The 27,124-nt window shown below is 33.0% G+C and overlaps 1 protein-coding gene across 3 annotated transcripts in view; it reads right to left on the bottom strand.

The window, feature by feature from the left end:
- Window positions 1-27,124, bottom strand: part of LOC145334786 (uncharacterized) — a 42,446-nt gene that overhangs the window by 11,425 nt on the left and 3,897 nt on the right. For all 3 annotated transcript variants that reach the window (XM_080180390.1, XM_080180391.1, XM_080180392.1), the window contains exons 4-21: window positions 26,616-26,702; window positions 20,076-20,132; window positions 19,507-19,579; window positions 19,076-19,128; window positions 18,483-18,533; window positions 17,638-17,700; window positions 17,167-17,268; window positions 7,905-7,970; window positions 7,205-7,238; window positions 6,759-6,799; window positions 5,955-6,013; window positions 5,268-5,314; window positions 3,555-3,622; window positions 3,008-3,064; window positions 2,265-2,310; window positions 1,096-1,209; window positions 628-716; window positions 192-248 (exon numbers count right to left, since the gene is read on the bottom strand). In XM_080180390.1, the coding sequence (XP_080036516.1) occupies window positions 192-248; window positions 628-716; window positions 1,096-1,209; window positions 2,265-2,310; window positions 3,008-3,064; window positions 3,555-3,622; window positions 5,268-5,314; window positions 5,955-6,013; window positions 6,759-6,799; window positions 7,205-7,238; window positions 7,905-7,970; window positions 17,167-17,268; window positions 17,638-17,700; window positions 18,483-18,533; window positions 19,076-19,128; window positions 19,507-19,579; window positions 20,076-20,132; window positions 26,616-26,702 (1,164 nt within the window). The remainder of the gene's footprint in view (window positions 1-191; window positions 249-627; window positions 717-1,095; window positions 1,210-2,264; window positions 2,311-3,007; window positions 3,065-3,554; window positions 3,623-5,267; window positions 5,315-5,954; window positions 6,014-6,758; window positions 6,800-7,204; window positions 7,239-7,904; window positions 7,971-17,166; window positions 17,269-17,637; window positions 17,701-18,482; window positions 18,534-19,075; window positions 19,129-19,506; window positions 19,580-20,075; window positions 20,133-26,615; window positions 26,703-27,124) is intronic.

The raw sequence follows: 27,124 nt of genomic DNA, 5'->3' as shown, positions 1-27,124 counted from the left end.
TGGGGACTTTTATTGATTTATTATTGGTTCATAAAGTCGGGTGTCCAAACCTTTCAACCATTAATTAGAATCTAAAGAAGGTGTAATTTCATTGGGGTCATACATCAATTTAACGTTCATTGTCTTTTCCCTCAAGATCCCTGAGTTTTAATAAAAAAAGATGTTTTATGCAGTTTTTATTATTAATTTACCCTGTATTAGATGTATCAAAAGTTTCAATAGCTGCTGTATTATATTCAACTGCTTCTGTTAAAAAAATCTTATACTTAATAACAGGGCTCTGCAGCCGCGCGTCAGCAAATTTCAACCTGTTTAGAAGCTTTGAACATTTTTTTGAAAAGAGGTTTTGCCATATTTTGGTCAGGTATAGACTTCCAGTTAATTTTAAAAATTGTAATAGGTTAATTTCCTGCAAGGCTTACAAGCGGCTGAAGCTCGGCGGCCGAGCCCTAAATAGGATTGTTTCTATTTTGGGAGAGAGTACCAGCAACCTGCCAAGAGAAATTGTCATTATAAAAAATGACCCTCCACCCCCCCTCAAAGAAATGGCCTCTAGGGGCGTAGCCTCTAGTTTCTATAAAAATTGTAATTTCTTTATTGTTCCCCTACATTTAAGTATAATTTCCTTGGTTATTAAAATCATCAGAATTGTAGGGAAGGTCCAGAATTTTATACGTTTCTTGGTCGCTGGACAGTAATGGTTTCGTGCTTGGTCTGACCAATATTTATTTCAGGGATAAGACAATGGCAGATAAATTGATGTAAATCAATAGGGACGGACAGACAGACAGACAAAGTATATTATAAAGTAGCTTCGCAACCAGAGCAGTGCATATCTTCCTGAGCAAGTTTAAGGGAGTGTATTATCCACTAAAAAGACATATTTTTCAGATACTTACATTATATCTAATATTATCCTAAGTCTCACCCCTAACCCCCCCCTCCCTGGTCTTAAAATTACACCCTTCCTGTTATCTCTTTATTGTGATCTAAGGAGTATCAACAACATAGGGGGTGAAATCTTTTCAGGTGTGCCCCGCACACACCCCTTTGTATGCCACTGTTTGCAACTAAAAACTAAAAATAAATATTCCTAAATGTTGATGCTGCAGAAGGTTTATGCTCCAATGCTTTGGGTTGTTCTTGTTCTGTGAAATCATATTTGACACTCACGTTCACAGATATATGCTCTCCGTCATGAATCATCTCCTAAACAAGAACAGTTTTCATGAAAAATGATGCCTTTTTTAACTGCAATAATAAGGTTTTTGTCTTTTTAAGCATGACTAAATTTACCCCTGCCAACAGATTTCAGGGGGGGTAATTACCCCCCCCCCCCCAAGCAAATTTTACCCCCGGGGTAAAAATTTTGGGGGGGGTAAAAAAAATTTGCGGCGCGCTTCGCGTGCCATTTTACCCCCCCCCCCCCCCAAGACGAATTACCCCCCCTTAAAATATTTTTACCCCCCCCCAAAAAAAAGCTTGGACGCCCCTGGTCTATCTTCAACAGCAACTGATTTTTGGTTACGAACAAATTCTTCATAACAAATTAAGATACGTACACTAAGATATATAAGTTCTCCGGAATTTTAAAGTTAGGGGGAGATTTGAAATCTGCATCAAATTTTTGAGGATTTTTTATAAAATTCGTTTTTTCTATAATTCTTTATCTAAAAGCGGAAATGCAATTTAAGTTAATTAATTTTGGCATCTGTGATTGGTGGATTTAAAAAATCTGCGCTCTGATTGGATGGCGTACATCATTCAACCAATTAGAGAACAGGTAGTTTAAAATCCACCTATCTTATACAAAAAATGAATTTTATAAAAAATCCTTAAAATTTGATGCAGATTTCAAATCTCCCCCTAACATTAAAATTCCGGAAAACTTATATATCTTAACGTACACACACTCTGACAATCTTTTTGGGTCCCTATACATATATAAGTCCCCAAGGCCATAAAAATGACGAGAAGGCATTGCATTTTTTTTTGAATTAGCGGAATAAGTGAACACTAGATGCCTTTTTGAAAAAAACATAAAAAAACAAGGAAGACAGCATGAATAAGTAGCGAAGCACAAACTGTAAAAGAAATCAAAAATAGCATATAGAGTAGATGGTTATAAATCAGAGGAATCTTAGATAATTTCAAAGGTTTCAGAAAAGATACAATGTAAAGGAGAACCATATTGGTTTAGTGGTTAGCGAGATCCTCCAGTACACACAGACATCCTGTTACTTTCAAAAAAGGATATATAAAACCTGAACAATTTCGAACTCTTTCCCTTGGTGATTTTCAGTAAACGATCTAAATAAATAGGCACTATAAACAGTAAACAGCTTCCCAAAAGTGATGCTTTTTATAGTGTCTGTAAAAAATTACGTCATACTGGCCTACCATTGGTCAATAAAAATCTATACTGGACTACAATTGATAATTTAGTGACGAAGCCTAAAATACACAACTTTTGCACCACGTCTTCTTGTGACGTCATAAAATGAGGGAGATGAGAGAAGTGGGAACGAAAATCCCTAAAAAAGAGATGGAGAATATGACGTCACAGGAAGACGACGTGGTGCAAAAGTTATGTATTTTGGGTTTCGTCAATTTAGTTTGTGTATTAGCCTATCATTGGTCATTGGTATTGTATGGCGTAATTTTTTTACTGGCACTATAAACAGCTTTATAAAATTAATTTAGTTATATTAGATTTTAAAAATGAAATACTTTTCAGCAGCAAAGTTACTCTATAATTCACTTGGTATATCCGTCTGTAAAGTTTTTTTGGGGGGGAAATGTGATTGGCTGGTATCTAAGATAGACATCTGAAATTTTACGTGATGATTCTCTGTACTAATGAGCATCCATCATATAATTTACTTGGTCTGTCTGTCTGTCTGTATTGCTTCTATAGACACCTTTTTTTTAGAAATCATCGTGGTTTTTATATGAACATCTGATGATTATTTTTGTGTTTCCTTGTCGAAAAAGAAGATTAACTTACTTTGGTGTGGAAATGATGATGACCGTATCGTTTGTGACATCCCCCACTTCTATGTCTCTGAAAGTAATTTTATTTTATTATTTTCATTTCCACCATCATACTTTGAACTAAATCGAAATAAAGTGGTACCTTGTCAATTACCTCATAAGGGCGAGCCTGCTGTCCATAACACTTAAACTCTTTTCTGTCATAACACCAGGGGTATTAGGTTGAGTAAAACCTATCAGACAACCAACTCTTTGATTGTTCGACCTTCGTCAGGAAGTCCTAACTGTGCATCTGTTTTGAGCCAAGGCATTCCCCATACGCCTAACTTTTAAAGTCGCGAGTCTGACATAGTAGCAGAAGGAACTATTTTTAACCGACTTTAGTTATGACTAGATTTGAACTTATCACCTCCCAGACCAAGGGCGGCTGCGCTAAGTGTTTGTTTAAAATTTAAATAATACTTTAGGTCAGGTAACTTTAGGTCAAAATATATCCTTTCACATGCACAACCATATGTTATTGAATAGCCCTTTAGAACTGTAATTTATTTAAAACTTACTTTAAAGTGTTAAGAATGAGATTATTGACAGGACCTAAAGATTTGGAATACAGGGCAGCAAAATCAGCCTACAAAAAAATAATTTTCATTTTCTATGCATTTATCTGAAACTAGTGGCTACGCTCCTAGAGGCCTCTAGCAGCATGTTTTATTTTTAATCTATGTTAAGATCGGCTGTTTACCAAAAAATATCTAAAATGCCGCTTATATATCTTTTTGATTTAGAAGAGTGGTGCTACCCTCCACAAAAACAGTTAAAATGAGAAACTACACTGTAAAGGGGAACCATATCGGTTTAGTGGTTAACAAGAACCTTTGGTACAGACCGACACACACAGACATCCTGTTACTTTATTTTTAGGATAAAAAAAAGTTAAATTTCCCATATTTAATGCATTTTTTAGGTTAAGTACAGGTTAGAAGTGCCCCGCAGGGATAGTATCCCAATGGGATAATACATTTTTAATTTTGTTCTATGTATATCATTTGTATGATTTTAAACCTTAAACGTACAGGTACAACAAATGTTATGAATGAAAATTTTTTTATCATGTACTTATACTGTGTAAATTCAATCCTTTCGTAACAAACAAGGATTACAACATCCATAAGCAGCGAAGCACAAAAAATTATGGAATAGACAAACAGACAAAGTGAGTTATATATCAGATGTTCCATTCTCAAAAAAGAGAAAGAATATACAAAAATTCAACGAAAAGCATGAAACCTTTAAAACGTAATGTAGTATGTCTTATAATACGACACACAGAAAACTGTCCCGAATTTGTATTAATTTTGAGGAACAAGACTCCAGTAACGTCATATTTTTCTTTCCCGAAAAAGGGAAGGAGGGAAGAAAATCTCTTCAAAGAGATGGGGAAAACCCCCTTTTCTCCCATCTCTTTTTTCTTCCCCCCTTCCCTTTTTTTTCTTCCCCCCCTTCCCTTTTTTCTTTCCCCCTTCCCTTTTTCGGGAAAGAAAAATATGACGTAACTGGAGTCTTGTTCCTCAAAATTAATACAAATTCGGGACAGTTTTCTGTGTGTCTTATAATACATGACAGACAGACAGACAGACGAACAAAGCAATGCAAAGGTTAGATGCGCATATGTCACAGTAATCTTCACTTTAAATTTCAGCTGTCAATCTTGAATATCAGCCGATAAAAGCTCATTTCCCCCATTCAGAACGACGAACTGACAGCTAACGTTATTTAAAGAGTAGCTTCCTACTAAATGTTTTATGCATGCTTTACACACAGCTTATACCAACAAAGAAATTAATTTGGGAAAAAATCACGAAACATTAACGTGATTTTCAGCTGTAGTTGGAGGGCAACACATAGTAGAATTGACGACCTTTTCATCTGCCCCTCAAAATATTATTTTAGATATATTTCGCTTGTTGGCTATACCTTATTCCTGATTTACATTAAATTGTTGGAGACAGACATACATACTGACAAACAATGAGAGGGTTCCTATGATTTATAGAAAACACCTTGTGTTTTAAAAAAAAATTAAAAGAAGGTTTGTACAATGTACAGTGCCTATAAAAATGACGTCATACTAGCCTACCATTGGTCAATTAAAACTTATATTGGCCTGCAATTGGATATTTGGTCTGTGTTATTGGCCTATCATTAGTCATTTATATAGTATGAAGTCATATTTTATAGGCACTGTAAAAGGTTCGGATTAAAATTAAAATTACCATAATTTCTTGTTTATCTGGACTAGTTGGGATGGGGAGCATCAAGTCTAAATAGATCATAATGTTAGTTTTCCATGTAACTGGACAACATGTCTCAAAAATCATCCATGTGACGTCATAAAAATGAGGGATTATCCATCCACCCATGTGACGTCATAAAAATGAGGGATTATCCATCTCTTTTTTAGGGGTTTTCTTTTCCATTTATCCTCTCATCTTCCTCATTTTTATGACGTCACATGGCTGATTTTTAAAGACGCTTTGTCCAGTTAAGTTTTCCAATCTTTTACGTGCACAAATCGATATATTATTACTTGGATGTTGCACCAGATTTTCATGTACTCTAATAAAACGATACTCTCAGCTGGCTGAAAAAAAAGATACATCCCATCCACCTCCGTAACCCCTACATCTCCTCTCCTACTGGATGAACGAATTGACCTATAGGAACTTTGAAGCAATCTAAATTGACGACAAATTTTCTTCTGTCGATGTAATTTATAGAGTAGCTGCACTAATAACAAGCTTAGGACTTCTAGTCCTTACATAAAGAAAATGTTCAAGACATATTTAAAATTAGGGTTCTTAAATTTGGAGGGGGAAATTTTTCGCAGGTTTAAATGAAGGTTTTCAAACTTTGAGGGGATTAAACAATTACCCCCACCCTTGAACGTCTATGAGGCCTACCTTTAGAGTGTGTATCTTCGTAAGAACAAAGTTTGGTCCAAGCTAACGGAAATTCATTTCTAAACAATATTTAAAGATTGTTATTTTAATAATCACTTACGACTACACCCTTAGAGACCTCTAGGGGCCTTGAGGGAAGGGGGGAAGAGGGAAGTCGACCACCTCCTCAAAGCACGTAGATAAGGTTTCGTCACCCTTGTAAGGTAAGTCCAGTAAATTATACAGTGGCGCCGCATATTAGCAATTTCTTTTCACCAAATATTTATAAACCTTCCCTGGACCTATAAGGAGCTTCACCGTAAAGGAAAACCATATCGGTTTAGCGGTTAGCAAGATCCTTTGCTACTAGGGAAGTGAGGGCAGTAGAAATCTTAAAACCATCCTGAGCTGGATCTTTAAATCATTTCAATGGTGCGCCAAATCGGGGTGAGCCAACTTTTCACCAATGAGAGCACAGCATTTTACGAAATGCCGCGCTGTGATTGGCTTAAATTCGGCTCACCCTGATTTGGCGCACAATTGAATTGATTTAAAGATCCAGCTCTGGAACCTATATGAATCTTTAATAAAACTTTTTCCAATATGGCTTTAAAACCGGTTTATATCCATTAGTTTAGAACCAGTTATCCGCCATACTGGAAGATCACTAATAGCATCGTATTACAGACAATTTTCCACAACTATCAAAATAAATGATAAATTTTGTAAGCCCTTAGGGCTAACAAACTGATTTTAATCTAATATGCTTTTATTTTGATATCCACGGAAAGCTGTTTATAATACGATGTCATAAATAAATATTACCTACAGTCTTCTCGGAGAATCTCTTCACATGTTCCTCTATCCTGTTTTAAAAATATTAATGATTTTTTTTTAAATATTGGATTTTTAAATATCTGTCTATTTAACAAGGAAAAATGTAAAAAGCAGGTATTTATTCAATAATCTCCAAAAAAAAATAATGTTTTGTATGATATGTCACATTTTAATGCACAAGCCTTATGAGACCTTTCTTACAATACTTAACCTAACCTAAGCTAAATTAGTACAACAAAGAGAATTGTATGGAAGTATACAATCAATTATAGGCAGAATATTATGATTTTGCAGTGCAGTTTCATATTAGAGACATGAAATGGAATTTATTAAGAACTTCTGGGATTGGAATGTAATATAAATTATTGGGTCGTGATTTTCCCCCAATAATTGGTTGATTGAAGGTCGAAACATCGTGAATAAGAAGATCTGACCTGTTGAATGTGAGCAGTACACAGTGTACAAGTTCTGAAAACAATCAAAATCAAATATTTCACTCAACATATTAAAACATATTTTCGTATGGATGAGAACCGGTTCCTATCCACCGGATTCGAATGAATATGAGAAAACATATTCTTATTTTTATTTTAGGAGAAAATTGACTGTAATACGATGCTATACATGAATTTTCAGTATGGCTGAGCAGAGGTTCTAAATCAATGGAATATGTTTATTTAAACTTTACAATATCGGATCAACTGCAGTTCATGGTAAAATATTCCTGGTAACGAATATTTCCAAAAATCTATTAATTATAAAGGCTGCTAGCTGCAAAACGGCTTAACGTACAGATCATGCCCGCACACTGTTTTAAGTGGCATAAAAAGGCCTACAAATAATCTGGAATAGCCATAATTCAATAATGCATAATTATCTCGCAGTGCAGAGTAATGCGCGAAAAAGACCTATTTTACGCGTTTTTTCTTCAATGAAGCTTTCCCAGTACATCATTGGATCTTGGCTATTTCAGATTATTTGTAGGCCTTCTCATGCCGCTTAAAATGGTGTGCGGGTATGATCTGTACAGTCAGCCGTTTGGCAGCTAGCAGCCTTTAAAATTCATAGGTTTTTGGAAATATTCGTTACCAGGAATATTTTACCGTGAACTGCAGTTGATCCAAAATATCTAACCTTGTTTTAAGATCAACAATTTTCGTATCATTTTGTACAATGCAGTCTTCCGGAGATTCTATAAACCTTAAAATATAAAATAGGAAAATTGTTTACTTTAGCCTAACTACTCTATAAAAAGAGTCTGTCAGTACAGCTGTAATCGACATTAATGAATTCTACACACGTGTCGCAAATTTTATCTAACATAGCTATTTGAAATAATTAGGACAAAAAAATCAGGAAGTTATTCGAAAAGGGTCTCCACCACTTGGACCAGGTAGTTGACTGAATTATACATCTATCCTTATACATTCATTGTTTAAATTGTGTGTTAGTTTTATGCCTATTTATTGAATGACCCTCTAACATCTAGAGAATGGGAAGATAATAGCGTTATACATTATATTGCCCAAAACTAAAATTTGGTAAATAAAGGTTATTTATCATATTTTCGTTATATAGATAAATTCTGGAAGGCTTTTAACAACATTGTTTTAATTAGTTTAGATCACATGATTTTCTAACCTTTGTTCCTTTGTTCGGGTTGAAGACCTGTAGAACAGCCATGCTGATGAATAACAGTCCAACTTTTAATTAGATATGTGTATTTACAAGAAGTGCACAAATAACTTACTTTACAAATATACATAATTTAGATATAAAAACAGATAGTTACATATATAGGTCATAAAATAATCTACATACAAGCTTAAAGGAACTATGCAAGAAATATACCGCTTTAACTGCTGAAAGACTGCCACGAGTAGACCCAATACCCAAAATTTGAAGCCTTTAGCTATGATTTTACGCCTTCAAACGCAATTTAAACCGAATTTTTAAAAAGACATTTTGACTATAAAAAGGGGTGTTTTTATTGTAAAAATGTTATCAGTTACTGGCAGTCTAAGTTTCTGACATAAATAAACTTTTAATTTTGCTACAATGAAAATCTCTTTTTCAAAATTTTCATTGTACTAAAAGAATCATTTCGAAATGTCTGTAACTTTTTTGTTATTGAAGCTGGAGGCTTCAAATTTTGGGTATTAGGTCTACTCATGGCAGGCTTTAAGCAGTTAAAGCAGGGTATTTCTCGCAGGGTTCCTTTAAATGGTTGCTGGCCATGCACCTCCTTATTTTGGGGTAAGAAGGGTTCCTTACACCCCCAGACTGTGGTGGGGAAACCCTAATAAACACCCCTCCATATAATATATTTGGGTATGGAGAGAAAATGCACATTAACTTTAATGGTCAAACAATAAAAACTTTTATTACACGCAAAACAACATAAATTGGCAATAAGAGAGTGCGTCTATTCTACAAATACTTGCTACAATATAACCAAAAGTAACACTCTCTTTATTTGCCCCAAAAGGCCGAAGAAGGTAGAAAATTCTAGTTATATCATGCAAAATAACTTTTTTTTAATTTCTTGTATGTGCCTTATTATTTAAATATGATACTTAATTTTGTAGTATTTCTAATCTTTTTTTTTAATACAAAAAGTCTATCTAAATAATAAGGGTTTGATCATTATATTATTCTATACTTATATGAGCGACAACTTTTTATATGTTTTACTTTATGAAATATTTTCGACTGATTTTTATAAAACGGCTTGATTTATTGCTTCAGGATCCATGACAGATCTATATAGGAAATAAACGTCTATAAATGAGCTTGAGTGTTCCAATAGTAGAGAATTTAATACTCATAGTGCTCTAATAATCCTAATTTAACTCTCATTGACCAAAGCAATAGTTTATGGAATTAATTAAGTTTTTCAATTCATGTTGATATTTGAATTACATTGAAGTATTTAATCTTGATTTAATAAACAAAAATATGCGTTCATAATATAGTAAATTTAAGAAAACTCTGTTTTAATAGAATTCAATTGTGACGACACTTTCTTTGTGTGTTCAAATATTAAAACTAAAATTTTAATCATATTAACCCTTTGAAGATGGTAATGTAAAAAAAATATAATTGAAAAAATCTTTCTAAAATCATTTAAATTAACAAATATTTACTTCTTTCTTTTAGATAGTAATGGTGGGGGATGAAAATTGATTTATTGATAAATACATATGTACTTATAAAAAACTAGCCAATAGCGAGATAGTTATATTGAGCCAACTCTAGATTTGTAATATAGAGTAGTATTAATGTGTTTATTAAAACTGTGCTGCAAGCTGTTTGGGACCTATCTTCATTTAAAGATGTGTTGTCAAAACAATGACCTTATAATTTGATCACACTGTATTGAAAAATTTGAAAAATATTATCAACTTTATCAAATTTAATGTTCATAAAATCATAGTTCTGTCTAACTTAGGCCAAACCATTGGATTATTTTTCTGACACTGTATGTATAAATCTGTTTTGAATTATACACCCAATACACAACAATACTAGAGGTGATGAATTCTTTGATGTAGAAATTGATCCACCAATAGGATGCAGAAACAGTCGAAATAATGAGGACTATTATCATGAAAATTAGGATTACACAAATAAACCAATTAGTTTCAAGAATGTAAGGTTTTTGATACTTTGAGTTGGATATCAGCTCATCTTCATTCCTATTTCAAAATTAAACTCTACATTTCTCTATGATTTCAAGAGATAATTTACTCAGGACATCTATTGAAGTATAACATTTTAAAACTAATTTTCAATATGGCTCCAAACCTTATTTATTTCCACTGGATTATAATTGCTTTTAATCTAATTGATAAATCAAGTATTGTTTTATATTAAAAAGAATTTTCCATGCATAAAAAAAGAAAAAAAACATAAAATTAATCTCTGTTTTGTTGGGTTAGGCCTTCAGCAACTTGGTGTCAACAAAATTAGAAATAATTTTTTCATTACTATCTGATGAAATTGATCTATAATACAAAAACTATTAACCTAACAATTTACTTGTAAGCTAAAAGTTAAATTGATGTCTCTATAGGTCTGTAGAGTTTACCTTTGCTTATGGGGGGGTTGCCTTTGATAATCAAGAGATTCTAGAATACTGTGAATTTCTAGTGTTTCTTGAAAATTATTTGATACAACAGAGGTAACTGGTGTATTCCTAAATTCAAGAAGTGGAAGTTCACTTGTTACTTGTAAAGAGGAATTTATTCCAATACTTGAGGATTCCTCAGTTTCTCTGAAAGCAGGATTATCATGTTGGTGAACATCAGCTGTATCTACATTGTCTAGGTTATCAATACAAACATCATTCAAGATCACTCTATTAGACCTTGGCATAAAACGTCTTGTAAATGTTCTGGGCTTTAGTGATATTTTTGTATTATGTTGTGATACAGGCTTTTTTCTTTGTAAATTAATAAACAAATTGACTAGTTTAGGAACAGCAGCTAATGATATTGACAGAAATATTAGGGAGAAGAAAGTCATGACAGGTATATCAATCTTTGCACCAAGTTGGCCTTCTAAGATTGTCAGGTCACCTTTTGAACACAATGTCCCATGCTTATAGAAAAGAAAAGATAATTCTGTACATATAATCACAAAATTAATCAGTAGTGATAAGAGTCTTGCTTTCTCATGATTTAAACTCAGATAGGTACTTGGATGGAATTTAGAAAATACTTGGAACAAGTTGATGGTTGTTATAATGTTGAGACTGAATATTGGATAGGGGTTGTTACCAAGGGGAACACAGATCAGTGTAGGATAAGCCTTTTTTTATTAAGAGTCAACACTTTGATTACTGAATTCCATTACCCCTAAAGTGCTTCATTACAAAGAAGGTGTCCTAACTTTTGTGATATTTTTTAAAACAGATAGTCGGTGCTTTCAGTGCTTAGTAGATGTAAAATGATCCATAGAATTAAGATATGCAACCGTTTTTTTTGTAGACCTCTTATTTTTCAAGTAATTTAAGTTTTTTTTAATTAAGTTGGTTTTAAGGTACTAAAACGCAACAAAGAAAGAATCCAATTGCCATTATGAACAAAAATAGTAAGATCTTTATTATTTATCTTTGACACCTTACTTTTTAAATTCTGTTGGGTAATCATTGAAAAAATCGAATCCATTTTAAGCAAAATTGAAAAAAAAGTAATAAAACTATAATAAAAAAAAGTTTTTTTTAAAGAATTGTAACTAGCCAATCAATAATCACCAAAAATTGACAAATAGGGAAGCTTATCATTAAAATGAGCATTAATTTGAATACTAGTCTATATGTATAGTCCCCCAAATTCTTACTTGGTGATTTGCAATGGTAATTTCTTAATTAAGTGTATGGTTGACTCATTTCCTTTATTACAGTAGCAATTGATGATGCAAATACTGTAACAGCCATAGCTTTCACAAAGTGAATGAACCTCCCAAGAGCAATACAGATGAGGAAATCTTTCAACAGATATGTCATCACTGTCATGCGTGTTGTTGGTAGCGATGAGTAATATTTCCAAATCAAGAAAGTAAGCCCAAGTAAAATTAGACAGCTTATAGTGTCAGTAACTGCCATAATGGACCAATGAAAAACTGGTATTCTAAGAAAAACATAAATAATTGTTATTTACATTTTTCAATTCTATTGAAACATATTGAAAGCTACAGAAAATTAAGGTAATTATTTTATTTCATTTTTAATTAGCGGCTACGCTCCAAGAGGCCTTGGGGGGGGGGAGTCACCTTACTTAGTCTTTCAACTGTAGTATTAAAAAGAAAAAGTTTTGGCAGCCTTGTAGGAAAGGAAAAACCAGTCTGTCCTACCAGAACTTTAGAAATTATATTTTGGTATTTTTGACAGTTTCTCTGAGGAGGGTGGTGGTGCCCCCCCCTAAAAAAGCTGTAAACCTTCCCAGGACCTATGAAAAGCTAAACTATAAAGGAAAAATCAAATCGGTTTAATGATTATTTGGTACAGACAGACAAACACACAGACAGAGAAACTTTTACTTTATAATAAGGATAAATAAATAATACTTTCAACTATATACATTTGTCAGCAAAAATATGAGTAAAATTGTAAAATATTAACCTGAACAAGAAAATAACACAAAATTATATGGTAACTTATTGAATAACATCTGTAATTTCTCTTGAGTCATCTTTGGCAAAAATGTATTTTTCAGTGATTTCATTGTCTGAGTTATATTAGTTTTTTACTATCTTAAACTATGGTTTGTTTGTTTTTCTCAATGTTTATGCGAATGTTTGGTAATTAAAAGAAAATAATGTTTATTTTAACTATTCTTATATATATGTTTTCCAATTCAGTGATAATCTTATATAATTTAAATCTTTAACCTTTCAAAGAGCACTTATGTCAAAATTAAACTGGAATCGTTTCGAAAAGATGGAACTAAATTATTGATTATTTTTTCTGACAATTAAGAGAAATAATATAAATTTAGATACATCTTATTGTTTACGTAAGTTCCAAAAAAATATCATAAAATGGAATTAATAATATTAAAACAAGGATGACATCAATAAACAGCGAAGCACAAAACAATTATAGATAAGAATACGGAATAGAAGATTTAAATAGCTTTTATTGATATCAATAGTTGATTTTTGGAGATTTTTTTAGTTCTTATATTTATATTTTGCTTGATGAATCATAGACTGACGGTGAGAGTATAGTACGCACTGGATGCTCAAAACAGAGGTGGATTCTTAAAAATAATTATCTCTGAATCGGAAATGGAAGCCCAATCACAAAATTTAGTTTTGAACAAAGAGAGAAGTAACGTTTGTGCTTGTATTGCGTAAAATCCGCGAGTTATCTTATCAGTTAAAAGCAATTAAGAAGTCTAATTGTTATTAAATATGCGTTAAATTATACTATGCGTTTTGTCAATATTAAGAACAGTTAGACTTAATAATCTCTTTCGGGAATAGTCCCTTTCGTGGCAACGCCCCTTAAGGGGCGTTTCGTCGTATTTTTAAAATTGCTTTTAATAGGTTAGGTTATATTGGGTTAGGTGATTGCCCCAAAGGGTTAGGCAATTGGCCCCGCAGGGGCTAAAACTAGGAGAAAAGCTCCTGTGAAAAATTCGAAGAATCGCCCCTTAAGGTGCGTTGCCACGAAAGGGACTAAACCCCCCTATAGACTGAAGCTAACTCACGGATTTTACGCAATACAAGCACAAACTACTACTCCCTTTGTCTATAAAGAAGGTGTATCAACTTTTTTTTTATAGCTAGCCGGTTCTTTTAGTAAGTAGTAGATGTAAATTTTTTCATAGAATTCAGATATGCAATCGGTTTTTTTGTAGACCTCTTATTTTTTAAGTAATTTAAGTTTTTTAAAAAAATAATTAAGTCGGTTTTAAGGTACTAAAACGCAACAAAATAAAAGAAGAAAATGGCCAGTAAGAACAAAAAAAGTAAGATCTTTAATTTGACACCTTACTTTTAAAATTCTGTTGAGTAATTATTGAAAAAATCTATTTTTTTAACCTCGGTTTAATAAAAACTTTAGACCTAAATATTTTCTCAAACAGACATAAAAAACATGGGTTCATATATACCTTTAGAATCAGAAAAATATTACGAATCCATTGTAAGCAAAATTGAAAAAAAGTAAAAAAATAAAAAAATAAAAAAAATGGCCAATTGTATTTTTTGTTCTGGCAACACTATCGTCTTCCCTTTTTTACCCCCTCTTTACCCCCTCTATACCCCCTTCCCATTTTTATACTCAATTCAAAAGTTAAGACGTTGCCTGTACAATATAATATGATATTTTCATATAATTCCTTTTATTGTAGTTTATATACTATATTGTAAACTTTTTTTTTCAATTTTGCTTACAATGGATTCGTAATATTTTTCTGATTCTAAAGGTATATATGAACCCATATTTTTTTACTTGTGAAATGATAAAATTGAGTTCAAAGTTTTTATTCTCGTGGGTTTAAAAAAATCGATTTTTTCAATAATTACCTGACAGAATTGAAAAAATAAGGTGTCAAATTAAAGATCTTACTATTTTTGTTCATAATGGCCATTTTCTTTCTTTTTTTTGTTGCATTTTAGTACCTTAAAATCGACTTAATTTTTTTTTTTTTAAACTTAAATTACTTAAAAAATAAGAGGTCTACAAAAAAAACCGATTGCATATCTGAATTCTATGAAAAATTTTACATCTACTACTTACTAAAAGGACCGGCTAGCTATAAAAAAAAAAAGTTGATACAACTTCTTTAAAGAAAAGTGTTCTAAAATCATAGAAGGATTATTAACATAAAATTTGAATAATTAATAATAGCCGGATCAGCAGTATTTTTTTTAAGAATCCACCTCAGTTTAAAGAAAAAAATATATTGTTTTTATTAAACGTATTTGGAATAAACAATAGGAATCAATTCTATTAAAATCTATAGAACTGTTTTTTAATATTTTATTTTACTTGAAATGGGGTTTTTCCATGGAGGGAGGGAACATTGGACATTTATAGCTCTGGTACCCAAGTCTTATGAGCATGTTGTTATCTTATTTGGATGCCCAAAAATTTTGGGTACTTTTATTGAATTTGATTTATTGGTTACAAACTAGTAGTTTTCAAATTTTTCATACACTAGTCTTAACCTACAAGAAGGAAAATTTTGTTTATTGTCATTGGGAATGCATATAAATTTTTCCCTGTATTTTCTGTAGAAGTATTTTTTATCTATATATTAAACTAAAAGAAATTTTCTTCTATGTAAATTTTATATTAGATTTCTGAAAATATAGATTAAAGCAGCGGCAATTGCCGCCGCAGTTTATAATTGGAGGGAATTCGGCGGCGGATTTTCATCAAATTTAAATATGTCATGTATACAATATACATATTAGATAAGCATAAATATAAAATTTGAAGTCTCAAGCCCAAAAATGGCGGTCACAGGAGCAATTTAAAGATTGATACCCCAAATTACACCTTGTGTAAATTACAATTAGTGGTTGAAACGTTTGGACAACCAATTAAGTCTGCAAGGTTGTTAAGCCAACGAATAAGAAAACGTTATTATGAGACTTTTGGAAATAGAGTAATAACCAGACCCATGTCTCAGGGGGGGGGGGGGGGCAACGGGTTATTTATTATACTAGTCTCCAAAGTTTTATAATGATGTTTTCTTATTTGTTGGCTTAACAACTTTATGGACTTTTATTGAATTTCAACTACTAATTGTAAGGGTAATTTGGAGTATTATCATTAGTGATGTACATCAATTTATCAGTCATTGTGTTATCCCTTTAGATCTCTTCCATTGTCTCCTCCCTCCCCTTGGTTACCTGCAGTTATTAGGGGCACAGACATCAGCAATCTTGTTCTGAGAACAGGAGTACAAACTCTCAGCCTAGTGTCCCCTCCCTCCCCCTGGTTACCTGCAGTTATTAGGAGCACAGACATCAGCAACCTTGTTCTGAGAACAGGAGTACAAACTCTCAGCCTAGTGTCCCCTCACTCCCCCTGGTTACCTGCAGTTATTAGGAGCACAGACATCAGCAATCTTGTTCTGAGAACAGGAGTACAACTTTCAGCCTAGTGTCCCCTCCCTCCCCCTTGGTTACCTGCAGTTATTAGGATCACAGACATCAGCAATCTTGTTCTGAGAGCAGGAGTACAAACTCTCAGCCTAGTGTCTCCTCCCTCCCCATGGTTACCTGCAGTTATTAGGAGCACAGACATCAGCAATCTTGTTCTGAGAGCAGGAGTACAAACTCTAAGCCTAGTGTCCCCTCCCCCCCCCCTGGTTACCTGCAGTTATTAGGATCACAGACATCAGCAATCTTGTTCTGAGAGCAGGAGTACAAACTCTCAGCCTAGTGTCTCCTCCCTCCATCTGGTTACCTGCAGTTATTAGGAGCACAGACATCAGCAATCTTGTTCTGAGAACAGGAGTACAAACTCTCAGCCTAGTGTCCCCTCCCTCCCCCTGGTTACCTGCAGTTATTAGGAGCACAGACATCAGCAATCTTGTTCTGGGAACAGGAGTACAAACTCTTAGCCTAGTATCCCCTCCCTCCCCCTGGTTACCTGCAGTTATTAGGAGCACAGACATCAGCAATCTTGTTCTGGGAACAGGAGTACAAACTCTTAGCCTAGTATCCCCTCCCTCCCCCTGGTTACCTGCAGTTATTAGGAGCACAGACATCAGCAATCTTGTTCTGAGAGCAGGAGTACAAACTCTCAGCCTAGTGTCCCCTCCCTCCCCCTGGTTACCTGCAGTTATTAGGAGCACAGACATCAGCAATCTTGTTCTGGGAACAGGAGTACAAACTCTTAGCCTAGTATCCCCTCCCTCCCCCTGGTTACCTGCAGTTATTAGGAGCACAGACATCAGCAATCTTGTTCTGTGAGCAGGAGTACAAACTCTCCAAATATTCTTTCTCTGTGTAGAGGTCAACTCCATTTATACTAAATCAAAATTTTATAAAAGGATTAGGGACTGCGGAAAGTGTCATGTGTGACGTCATAAAAATACGTCTGAAAGGGAAGGAAAAGAGGAGAAGTGGGCAAGGAATCCCCGAGAAAAAGAGATGGATAACAGGCGTCCAAAGGTAAGAGTAAAGGTGTGTTTACACTTCCCTCAATTTTTGAAACCCCTCATTTTATCTTCCTAAATTTTTTTAAAATGTCGCTCTTCATTTTACCCCCCCCTTAAAACAAAAGGATTGCCCTTAACTATTTTGAAATATATTCAAAATAAGGGGGGGGGGGTGGTTTTTTTTTGCTTGTTGTTAATTAATATTAATCGTTTTCGATGCCATACTGGGGAGATTTTACCTGATAATGTTAACAGCATTTTTGACTTCTTGATTTCTCCAACAGGTTTTCTCAAATTGGGGCCTTAAATCGATAAAAACATAAAAATCTAGGAATCGATCTATCACCGCAATTAATAGACAAATCTGTGCTGGATCTTTAAATCATTTTAGTGGTGAGCCAGATCGGGGTGAGCCGAATTTCAGCCAATCACAGCGCGGCATTTCATAAAATGCTGTGCTCTCATTGGTGGAAAGTTGGCTCACCCCAATCTGGCTCACCACTAAAATGATTTAGAGATCCAGCTCTGAATGAAAATTTGTGAAAATTGTAAAAATAAGTGGTGTAAGTTGTGCTCGCTAGGCACTTTAATGGAAAGCACCGATATTCAATTTGTTAAGCTTTGCTTTCAAGAAATTTGTCAGCCTTGTTGATAAATTACTACCATGCACTTTAAAACTAAAAAGATGCACTTTAAAACTAAAAAGATGCACTTTAAAACTAAAAAGATGCACTTTAAAACTAAAAAGTCGTCTGCTTTTTAATCAATCAATTTAAAATCTCGTTTAATCATGTTATCGAGATTTTTGTTTCAAAAAAGGCAACTCTTTATAATTTTACAGAGAGTGAGGGGACAATGGGTTGTTAATTAAACCAGTCCCCAAAGTTTTTTTCGTTAGCTTAACAACTTTGGGGACTTTTAATAAATTTTGATTGGTATCTTTATTATTTTGAGTGTCCATACGTGCCAACCACTAATTGAAATCTACAGAAGGGGTAATTTAGCGTATTAATAATGGGGATGTACATCAATTTATCGGCAATTGTCTTATCCCTTTAGATCCCTGGTATAATTGTTATCTTACTTGCAACTTTCTGGGCAGTTATAACATGGGCCTTGGCATTCTCGCGTCCACCTTTAAAAATAAAAAAATAGTTATTTATCGCATCTTATTATAGACAGCTTTCCGCGTATATTAATTTTAAATTACTAGATTTTGTTTGAGGGGCCGAAGGCATAGTCTAACAAAACTGGTATTAATTTTATGATTTTCATTTTAACATACGTGAAAATGTATGGTTTTTCAGTATGGCTGAGAACAGGTTCTTATACAGAGGATACTAATCAGGTTCGAAGCCATAATGGAAAGATTTTTAATTTCAGTAGAGAAGGGAGTGTAAAAAAAACTATATGATATCAGGGAGGGATGGGACATTGGGTTATTTATTACACTAGTCCCCACAGTTTTATAATAACGTCTTCTTATTTGTTAGCTTAACAACTTTGGGGACTTTTATTGAATTCTTATTGGTAAGTTCTTTAAGTTTGAGTGCCAAACGTTTCAACCACTAATTGTAATCAACAGAAGAAGTAATTTCATGTATCATTGACTTAATTTAATGGCCATTGTCTTATCCCTATAGATCCCTGATGTGATATAGATCCTAAAATACTCACTTTAACCCACAGATGGAGACTGTATTTTCAGCAGAAGCAATATCATTCTGAACCTAATAAGATTAATGAATTTATTATTAATTAGATCTAACACCAGATTATCATATAGTATAATAAAGTGAAACTCGTAGCTGGCTGAAATAACGATACCCCCAATTAACCCACTTTACCCAATCCCATCCCCTCATACTGGATAAATGAAGTGACTATCAGTAATGTCCATATTAGCAACCTAAATTGACGAAAACTGTCATAATTTCCACGTATAATTTACATCCATGCATAGATATGTTCCTTTTTAACATCTTGAATCTTTCTCTAATTGTAGCTGAGAAATTCACGTTTCGCCCCACAAATTAAACAATTTTTACAGCAGGACGTACAATGTACATTTGGAAATATGAAGTATCTTCGCTACAAAAATTGATTACCTTGCAGTTTTTAACTTTTCGACCATTCAGAATGGAACATTCAGGATCATAGATCTCAACACTTCTTTGAGCTCTAGATAGAAACAAGAATTAAAACGGTTAATTTTAGCGAAGCTATTAGAAATAAATTGTATAATTTACAGCCTAGTTTCTCTTCCTTTTTTGATCTATTCATTTTTTTCCAGTATGGTTTCAAAAACGATTTATATCGGCTGGATTCAGCCAGCTCTCAGCCATTCTTAAAAATCATGTATAACATCGTATTACACACAATTTTCCACGAATATTAAAATAAAAATCATAAAATTTATACCAGTTTTGTTAGCCCTGGCCTTTTATAATACGATGCGACAAAATATTATTACAAGATATTTGTCTAAGAAGTTTTCAGGCTATTTTGCAGCCTATCAAAAATATAGCCTGATAGATACAAAAATCAATCCCCTTTTTTATTTTAACTTCTGACATTCTAAAATTGTTAATGTTCGTTTGTTCCCCCTTTTCAAAGCTTCGCTTTTATGGATGTTGTCATTTGTATCTGGTTATCATTTAAAAGAATAGCTCTAAACCTGCAATTCATTTGTTTCCATCTTGTACATCCAGTAGTACTAGCCACTATTAAACATCTAAAATAGAAACAGATATAATACAAAGTACAATAATGTCTGTCTGTCCGCCTGAAGCTTAATATCGTGGTAACCGCTGTACAGATTGGGCTCTACTCTTTAGGGTGGTGGTTTTAAGATATGTTCTAGGGGGTTGTGACACCTCTTCTCCCCCACAAAAAGAAAATTACCCTCCCAAGTTTTTATTTTTTTAATATTCCTGGGAAGTTGTCTACAAAACAATACGAGACATGCTTTTTCAGTATGACTCGGAACAGGTACTAATCCAGCGGATATTAATCGGTTTGGAAAATTACATCACATATTTTCTTATTCCTCAATACCTGGCTTTTTTTTATTTCCGGAAGAAAAAATACGTCATAAATTTCGCAGAAATATTTTTGCTGCTTCTTTGGTCTACTTGCGCAAAAAATAAACTTCTATAGATATGTATTTAGATTGATTATTAATGACCAAACAAATATTACAAAAATTGTAGGAATGGATTTTATGATAGGTAGATATAGGTCAAAATTGACTTTAACAAGGTTAGATCTGTGACTTTTGAAATTATTGAAATATGGTAAAATTATATTTTTCTTCAAATCATTTATTCATTATATGGTAACGCGGCTACTCTATAATTTTCTTCTTGTAGGTTTGTTCTTCAGATCCTCGATCAGCAATATGGCTCTAATTAGAATTGTGTCCTATTTGCCAGAATAAATAGGAATAAGATTTACTAAATATGCCTTAAGATTATCTATATTATTACTGGATGACAGTTTATTGTTTTAAATCACACAGTTTATTTGAAGCTAGTAGTAATTTATAAAGTAAGAATGTTGCTAAATAATTGAAATTCATTTCAATATATCTTTGCCAAAAAGTAGTAAAATTTTGCAAAAAAAAGTTAGTTTTGTAATTTCTATACGAGCTTCGTCTTTGAGTGGTCCATCATTACAGCCGGAATATTAATATCGCAAATTCACATAACCGACAAAATCAGGAGAAAAAATAAATAATGATATTTTTACAAAAAAAAATAATATATCCTAAAATGTTAAAAATCGTTATAGTATATGAGAGTACAAGCGGACGCGCCAGTTGCATATAAGGAGTTAAAAAGAAGGGGGTAAAATAATAGCCTAAAACCACCCCAAGGCCTAAAATAATAAAATTTAATGTCTAAAACCATCTCGGCACTTATGTAAATCTTTCTTAAAATGGAAAACTGTTGAATAGAGAGTTTCTAAATAACAGACAAAAACCTTTTTACTGTACATAAAAGGGTGGATGTCTGGCTTTTTATATTTTGGCTATATAATTGCGGAAGTGTATACACACCTCGAATTTTTATTACTCACGGTTTCTCCCTTTTTAAAAGCTAAGCTTTTCTATAATTGGGGTTGGTCTGTCCATACGTCCGTCCGTCAGTCCGTGCGTAACGAATGGTTCTTATCGTTAATTTAGGCATGTTAAAATTGACCAATCGATTTTTATACTTGGCATTTGGGTTTCTATACTAGCTAGGTACGATTTAGAAAGCGTAGCATCTCAAGGGACGATTTTGCTGCTTAGCTGCTTAGCTGATGAGTTCCTAGTATCTAGGAGCTCTGTGTTCGAAGGAAATAAGAAAAATAGCCTAAAAAAAAAAAAAAAATATATATATATAGCCTAAAAACAATCCAGGAAGCTTCTAGTTCTCTAGTTATCAAAATCTTAAGCTTTAGACAAAAAAAAACTCACTACTTTATATTATAGAATATGAAATATTTTGGCTGTATAACACAAGTATTTGTGACGCAACAAAACTTGAGAAGGGTTCTAAAAAAGCCTAATACAGTAAAAACAGATAAAATTACAGTCTGGGCAATTACTAATAGAGTTACTGTGCAATCAATCATAACCAATTTTATTAAAGGATCCAAAGAGATAAGACAATGGCCGATAAATTGATAAACATCTCCAATGATGATACACAAAATAAGCCCTTATGTAGATTACAATTCATGGTTAAAACGTTTGGACACTCAACATAATAAACCAAACAATCAAAATTGAATAAAAGTCCCCAAGGTTGATAAGCCAATAAAGAGAATCCTCTACCCAAATAATATTTTTTCATTCTAAAACTTGAACTAAAAATGGGTGCGGAATTCCAAAATTAAGACAGAGCATTGTGACACAACTGTATAAAAAGACTGTAAAACCGGTACTTCAAAAATGCACCCTTCAAGATATATTTACACAAACTAACAAAAAAATTCAAATCAGAAAATTACTTTTGAGCAAATAAATGTTTGAAAATTTTTTCAAATTTATTTCTTTTTTTGAATAATTAGCATGTTTTAAATGTACCTATGAACTTCCTAGTGACAATTATAGTGTGGCTGCGCTTTCAAAAACGTACCCAACTATTACAGGAATAACCATGCAAAGTTTGTAGTCGATAGGAAAATTCTAACATGCTTAAATAAAGACTAACCGATACGGACGTAAGGACGCACAAACCTTAGTTATAGAAAAAAGCTTAGCTTTTAATAATGCGATACAATGTTCGCACACCAGGACATCAAGTATACTGCGAATAAATGAAATAGTCAGCCACACCTTTAAAACCAGGGAGGGAGGGGACATTGGGCTGTTTATTACACTAGTCTCCAGAGTCTTTCAATAATGTTTTTTTAATTCACTAGCTTAACAACCTTGAGGACGTTGAATTTTGATTGGTTAGTTCATTTAGTTGAGTGTCCAAACGTTTCAACCACTAATTGTAATCTACAGAAAGGGTAATTTTGTGTATCATCATTGGGGATATATATTAATTTATCGGCCATTGTCTTGTCCCTTTAGAACCTTGCCTTTAAACTATTTGGTGTTCAATCATTACCTCATTTTATATAAAAAAAAGTAGGGTTGGGCACAGTGACGCCCAAGCTTTTTATTTTGAGGGGTTACAAAGGTTTGGAGGGGGGAAGGGTTGAAGGAAAAATGCAATGTAATTTTTAAAATTTTAAGGGGGGTAAAATGTAGGGTTTCAATGTTAGAGAGAGGTAAACACTCCTTTACACTAACCCATGGACATCTAAGTAAAGTAAATTTTTAAAAGCGAAGTTTTTCTATAATTAGGATCAGTTCGTTTTTACTTCTGGAACGGTAAGCTCTTTTCGTTAATTTGAATACATGTTAGAATTGTCATATCGATTTCAGACTTTACATGATGATTCCTAAGACAGTAAGGATGATTCAGGAAGCTTAGCAACTCTACAACAGTTTCCAGAAAGTCCGTTCTTCCATTAAAACATGCTGATTTAACTTTAAACACTTTATACTTTTTATGATATAATTATTTATGCTTTTTAATAATGATTCCTAGGACAACAAAGTACAATATTATAAGCGCGCATATCTATAATCAAATCCTAAAATTGAAAGTATTCCCTTTTACTCTATCCTGTTGTTTAAATATTTATACTCATTCATTTCTGACAATCTAAAGTGTTAATGTTCGTTTGTCCTACCGTTATAGATCTTTGTTTTTAAGGATGTTGTCATTCTTTTACAAATTTTTTTCAAAAATAAACAAACAGTAAAGGAAATAAGGCAATATCCTAAGTTTTGTTTAAAAAGATTAAAAACAAATCAATACAAAAAAACATTTTGTTATAGTAATGGATTTATTATAAGTTGGATATTACACAATTTATCATGTACTCTAATATAGTGATACTCCCAGCTGGCTAAAATAACGATATTCCCCATCCACCCTCTTTACCCCATCCATTCTTCCTACTGGTCCTACTGGATGAACTAACTAACCAATAAATGATATCCATGTTAGCTATCTAAATTAACGACAATTTTTCCCCGGTCAAAATATCCACGTATATTGTACATACATCCATTGTTGTTACAGTTTCAAAGATAGAAAATTAAGAAAAATAGAAATTCGTCCCCTATCACTTTAGAGGAGAGCTGCCAACCTCCAGTTTTCTGGATGTAGTTAAATAGCTTTAAGAGATAATGATTAGCCCAATAAGTTAAACAAAAAGGTTTTATATGATATATATGCTTTAAAAATTAATATTAAAATCTAATTTTGGGTCCATTTTTTATACTTGTAGCAGCCTCCAGTAAAAAGAAGTAACAAAGAATATAATCATCTTTTAAGAAATACAATATTAACTTATGAATTCAAGAATTTACTTATCATGATTGTATATTTAGGGATTTCTCTTGATTGGAGGCTGCTACAAATACAAAAAGTAGTTCTCTTTCTTTGAAATACCATTAATATCTACCTAAAATAGATATGAATAAAATCCATTTAATAAATATAAATAAATCCCTTTAAAATAAGTTTATTGAACAGAATCAAACTAGATAATCAGAAAAAAGTTTTAAAAAGTGATTTTTCTATTGATTTTATGGTTCTCATACATATAAAAACTTACACCCAATTTTGCTTATTTTTTAGTATATTCATTAGATTTCCATGACATAGAAAGATTATTCAAAACTGATTACCTACTTGGACTTACAAATTAACAGTTTCAGTATCTTGCGTCAAAAAAAAGATCTGTTTTTGACAGAGTTTTGGCCAAATACTTGTAATGTTATGATCGAACAAATAAAAAACTTACAGACTTAGTGCTCCGTGTAAAATGTTAAGTTAGTTGTCTATCACATATAACAGCCAATTCAATTATAATTCCGACTCAAGACGGACAGACATGTGAATTATAGAATAGCTTCGCCCCTAAAAAGGGAATTTTGCATTTTAATTGTTATATCATGGTTGAACAAACAAACAATGTTGCTTCATTGCCAAAATTAAAATATAAACACTTCAAAACAATGTTTTCATGCACAGCGAAGTTTTCTGCACTTTCTGTTTGTCTGTCTGTCTATCTAAATGTGCAAAACAACTAGATTAATCGAATATTTTGACTGACTCGTAAAAGGGTTAGATTTATATTAAAACTAATATTCATTTTATTATTCTTATTTGTTTTTCGTAGAAAAATGTCTATAATACGATATTAAACAAGATTTTTTAGTATGTCCGAAAACCGGTTCTAATCCAGCGGATGTTAATCGGTTTCTAAGCCATGCTATAATTTATATTAGTTGCAAACTTTACAAATATTATTAGTTTTGCTAAGCTTTGTTTTAATTAAGTTATCATCCTTGTTATTTTATTTCCAAATAAAGAATAGAATACAAATAAATGATTTGTTATTAGTTGATTGTGTCATTTAATCAGGGAGGGAGGGGACAGTGGATATTGAAGTAAAATACTACGGAGTGGGGACCCAGTGCCGACTTTCAATTGGGTCTTTGAATATCAGCAAATAGCGTCGGAAACACAACACAGACAAGTCGTGAAAGGGAGCAAAAAACAATTTGCTAGCAGACAAAAAAGGTCCCAGCAACTTTAACGAAATACATTATACATTTTTTCAATTGACTGTAAATTATACTGCTACCCAAAGTTTATTGATTGTTTGGTACAAACCTTCAGCAGTGTCCAAACTTTTCCACCAACAATTTTAATAGAAATAAAGGCTGATCTTGTTATCGTATTATGTGTGTTAATCGAATTATCGTCCATTGTCTTATTTATCTAAATCCCTGTATTTCTTCAAGTCCATTTCTTATTCATTCTTTTATATATGAAAGCATAGACGTCCAAAGGGGGGGGCGGGGGGTTATGGGGTGATTACCCCCCCCCCCAAATAAAAAAAATGCCTCTATGAAATAAAGATTACCCCCCCCCCAAAAAAAAAAAAATATATTTTATTTTCAAAATTTTACCCCCCCCCCCCCCCAAATAAAAAAGCTTGGACGCCCCTGTATGAAAGTAACAGGATCTGTGTCTGTCTGTATGTATCTCGCAAACCACTGAACCGATTTGGTACTCTGGTTGGAAAGGTGCACAACTAAACTAGGGGAGGGTTAACCACCCTTCCTAGAAAAAATAACCTCCAGAAAATTTAGCTTTTTAAAAATTTAAAGTCTGGGGGCAAAAGTTGCCTCCCCCTCCCCCAACTTAAGTCTGTTTGCTGTTCTTTAGGCGATTTCTCTTAGGAGGGTGGTGGTAACCTCTCCAAAATAATTATGATATGTTAGACTATAAAGGAGAATCATATCGGTTCAGCGGTTAGCTAAATCCTTTGCTACACACACACACAAACACATCCAATTACTTTTAAGTGTGTTCAAAAGGGACGTAAGGATATACATAAACTATAATGTAGCTACGTTACCTGAAAATAATTATTTGTCGCATCATTTTATAGACAGCTTCCCACGGACATTAAAAAGAAAAATTCTAAGATAAGAAGGCCTGGGCTAACAAAACTAGCATTAATTTTATGATTTTTTTAATAATCGTGAAAATTGTCTGTAAAACGATGCTATACATGATTTTTCAGTATGGCCTATAACCGGTTCTAATCCAGTGGATAATAATCGGTTTCGAAGCCATACTTGAATTACCTTTTATTAGACGGAGATGTGAATGAAATATTTCTTAAATTTCTGCTTCTCACTATTTCAATATCTTCTGAATTTAATAATTCTTCCCTGAATAACAAATTGATATATTATCACTTGGATCTTTACACCAGATTTTCATGTTCTCTATTAAAGTGAAACTTGCAGCAGGCTAAAATGATGATTCCCCCCTTACATCCTCTTTACCCCACCCCCTCCCCTAATGGATGAATGAACTGACCAATAAACGAGACCCATGTTAGCAAGCTAATTTGATGGCAGTTTTTCCCCTGTCGTATTTTATTTAAAGGTTTTAAATGAAATAGTAAAAAAAAAATATATAAAAAATGTTTCTGGGGCGTGATTTGTCTAGTGAGGGTGAAACTACCACCACCATACAATAGTAATAAACCTTCCCAGGACCTACAAGAAGCTACTTTGGAGAACCTTATCGGTTGGACAGTTAGCAAGATTCTTCGGTACACACAGACAGACAAACATCCTGCTACTTT

Source organism: Acartia tonsa, chromosome 12 (assembly GCF_053477335.1).
Source record: "Acartia tonsa isolate MP-2025a chromosome 12, ASM5347733v1, whole genome shotgun sequence".
Lineage (NCBI taxonomy): Eukaryota > Metazoa > Arthropoda > Copepoda > Calanoida > Acartiidae > Acartia > Acartia tonsa.
Note: the sequence above shows the minus strand (reverse complement) of the source record. Positions and strands in the feature narration are given on the sequence as shown.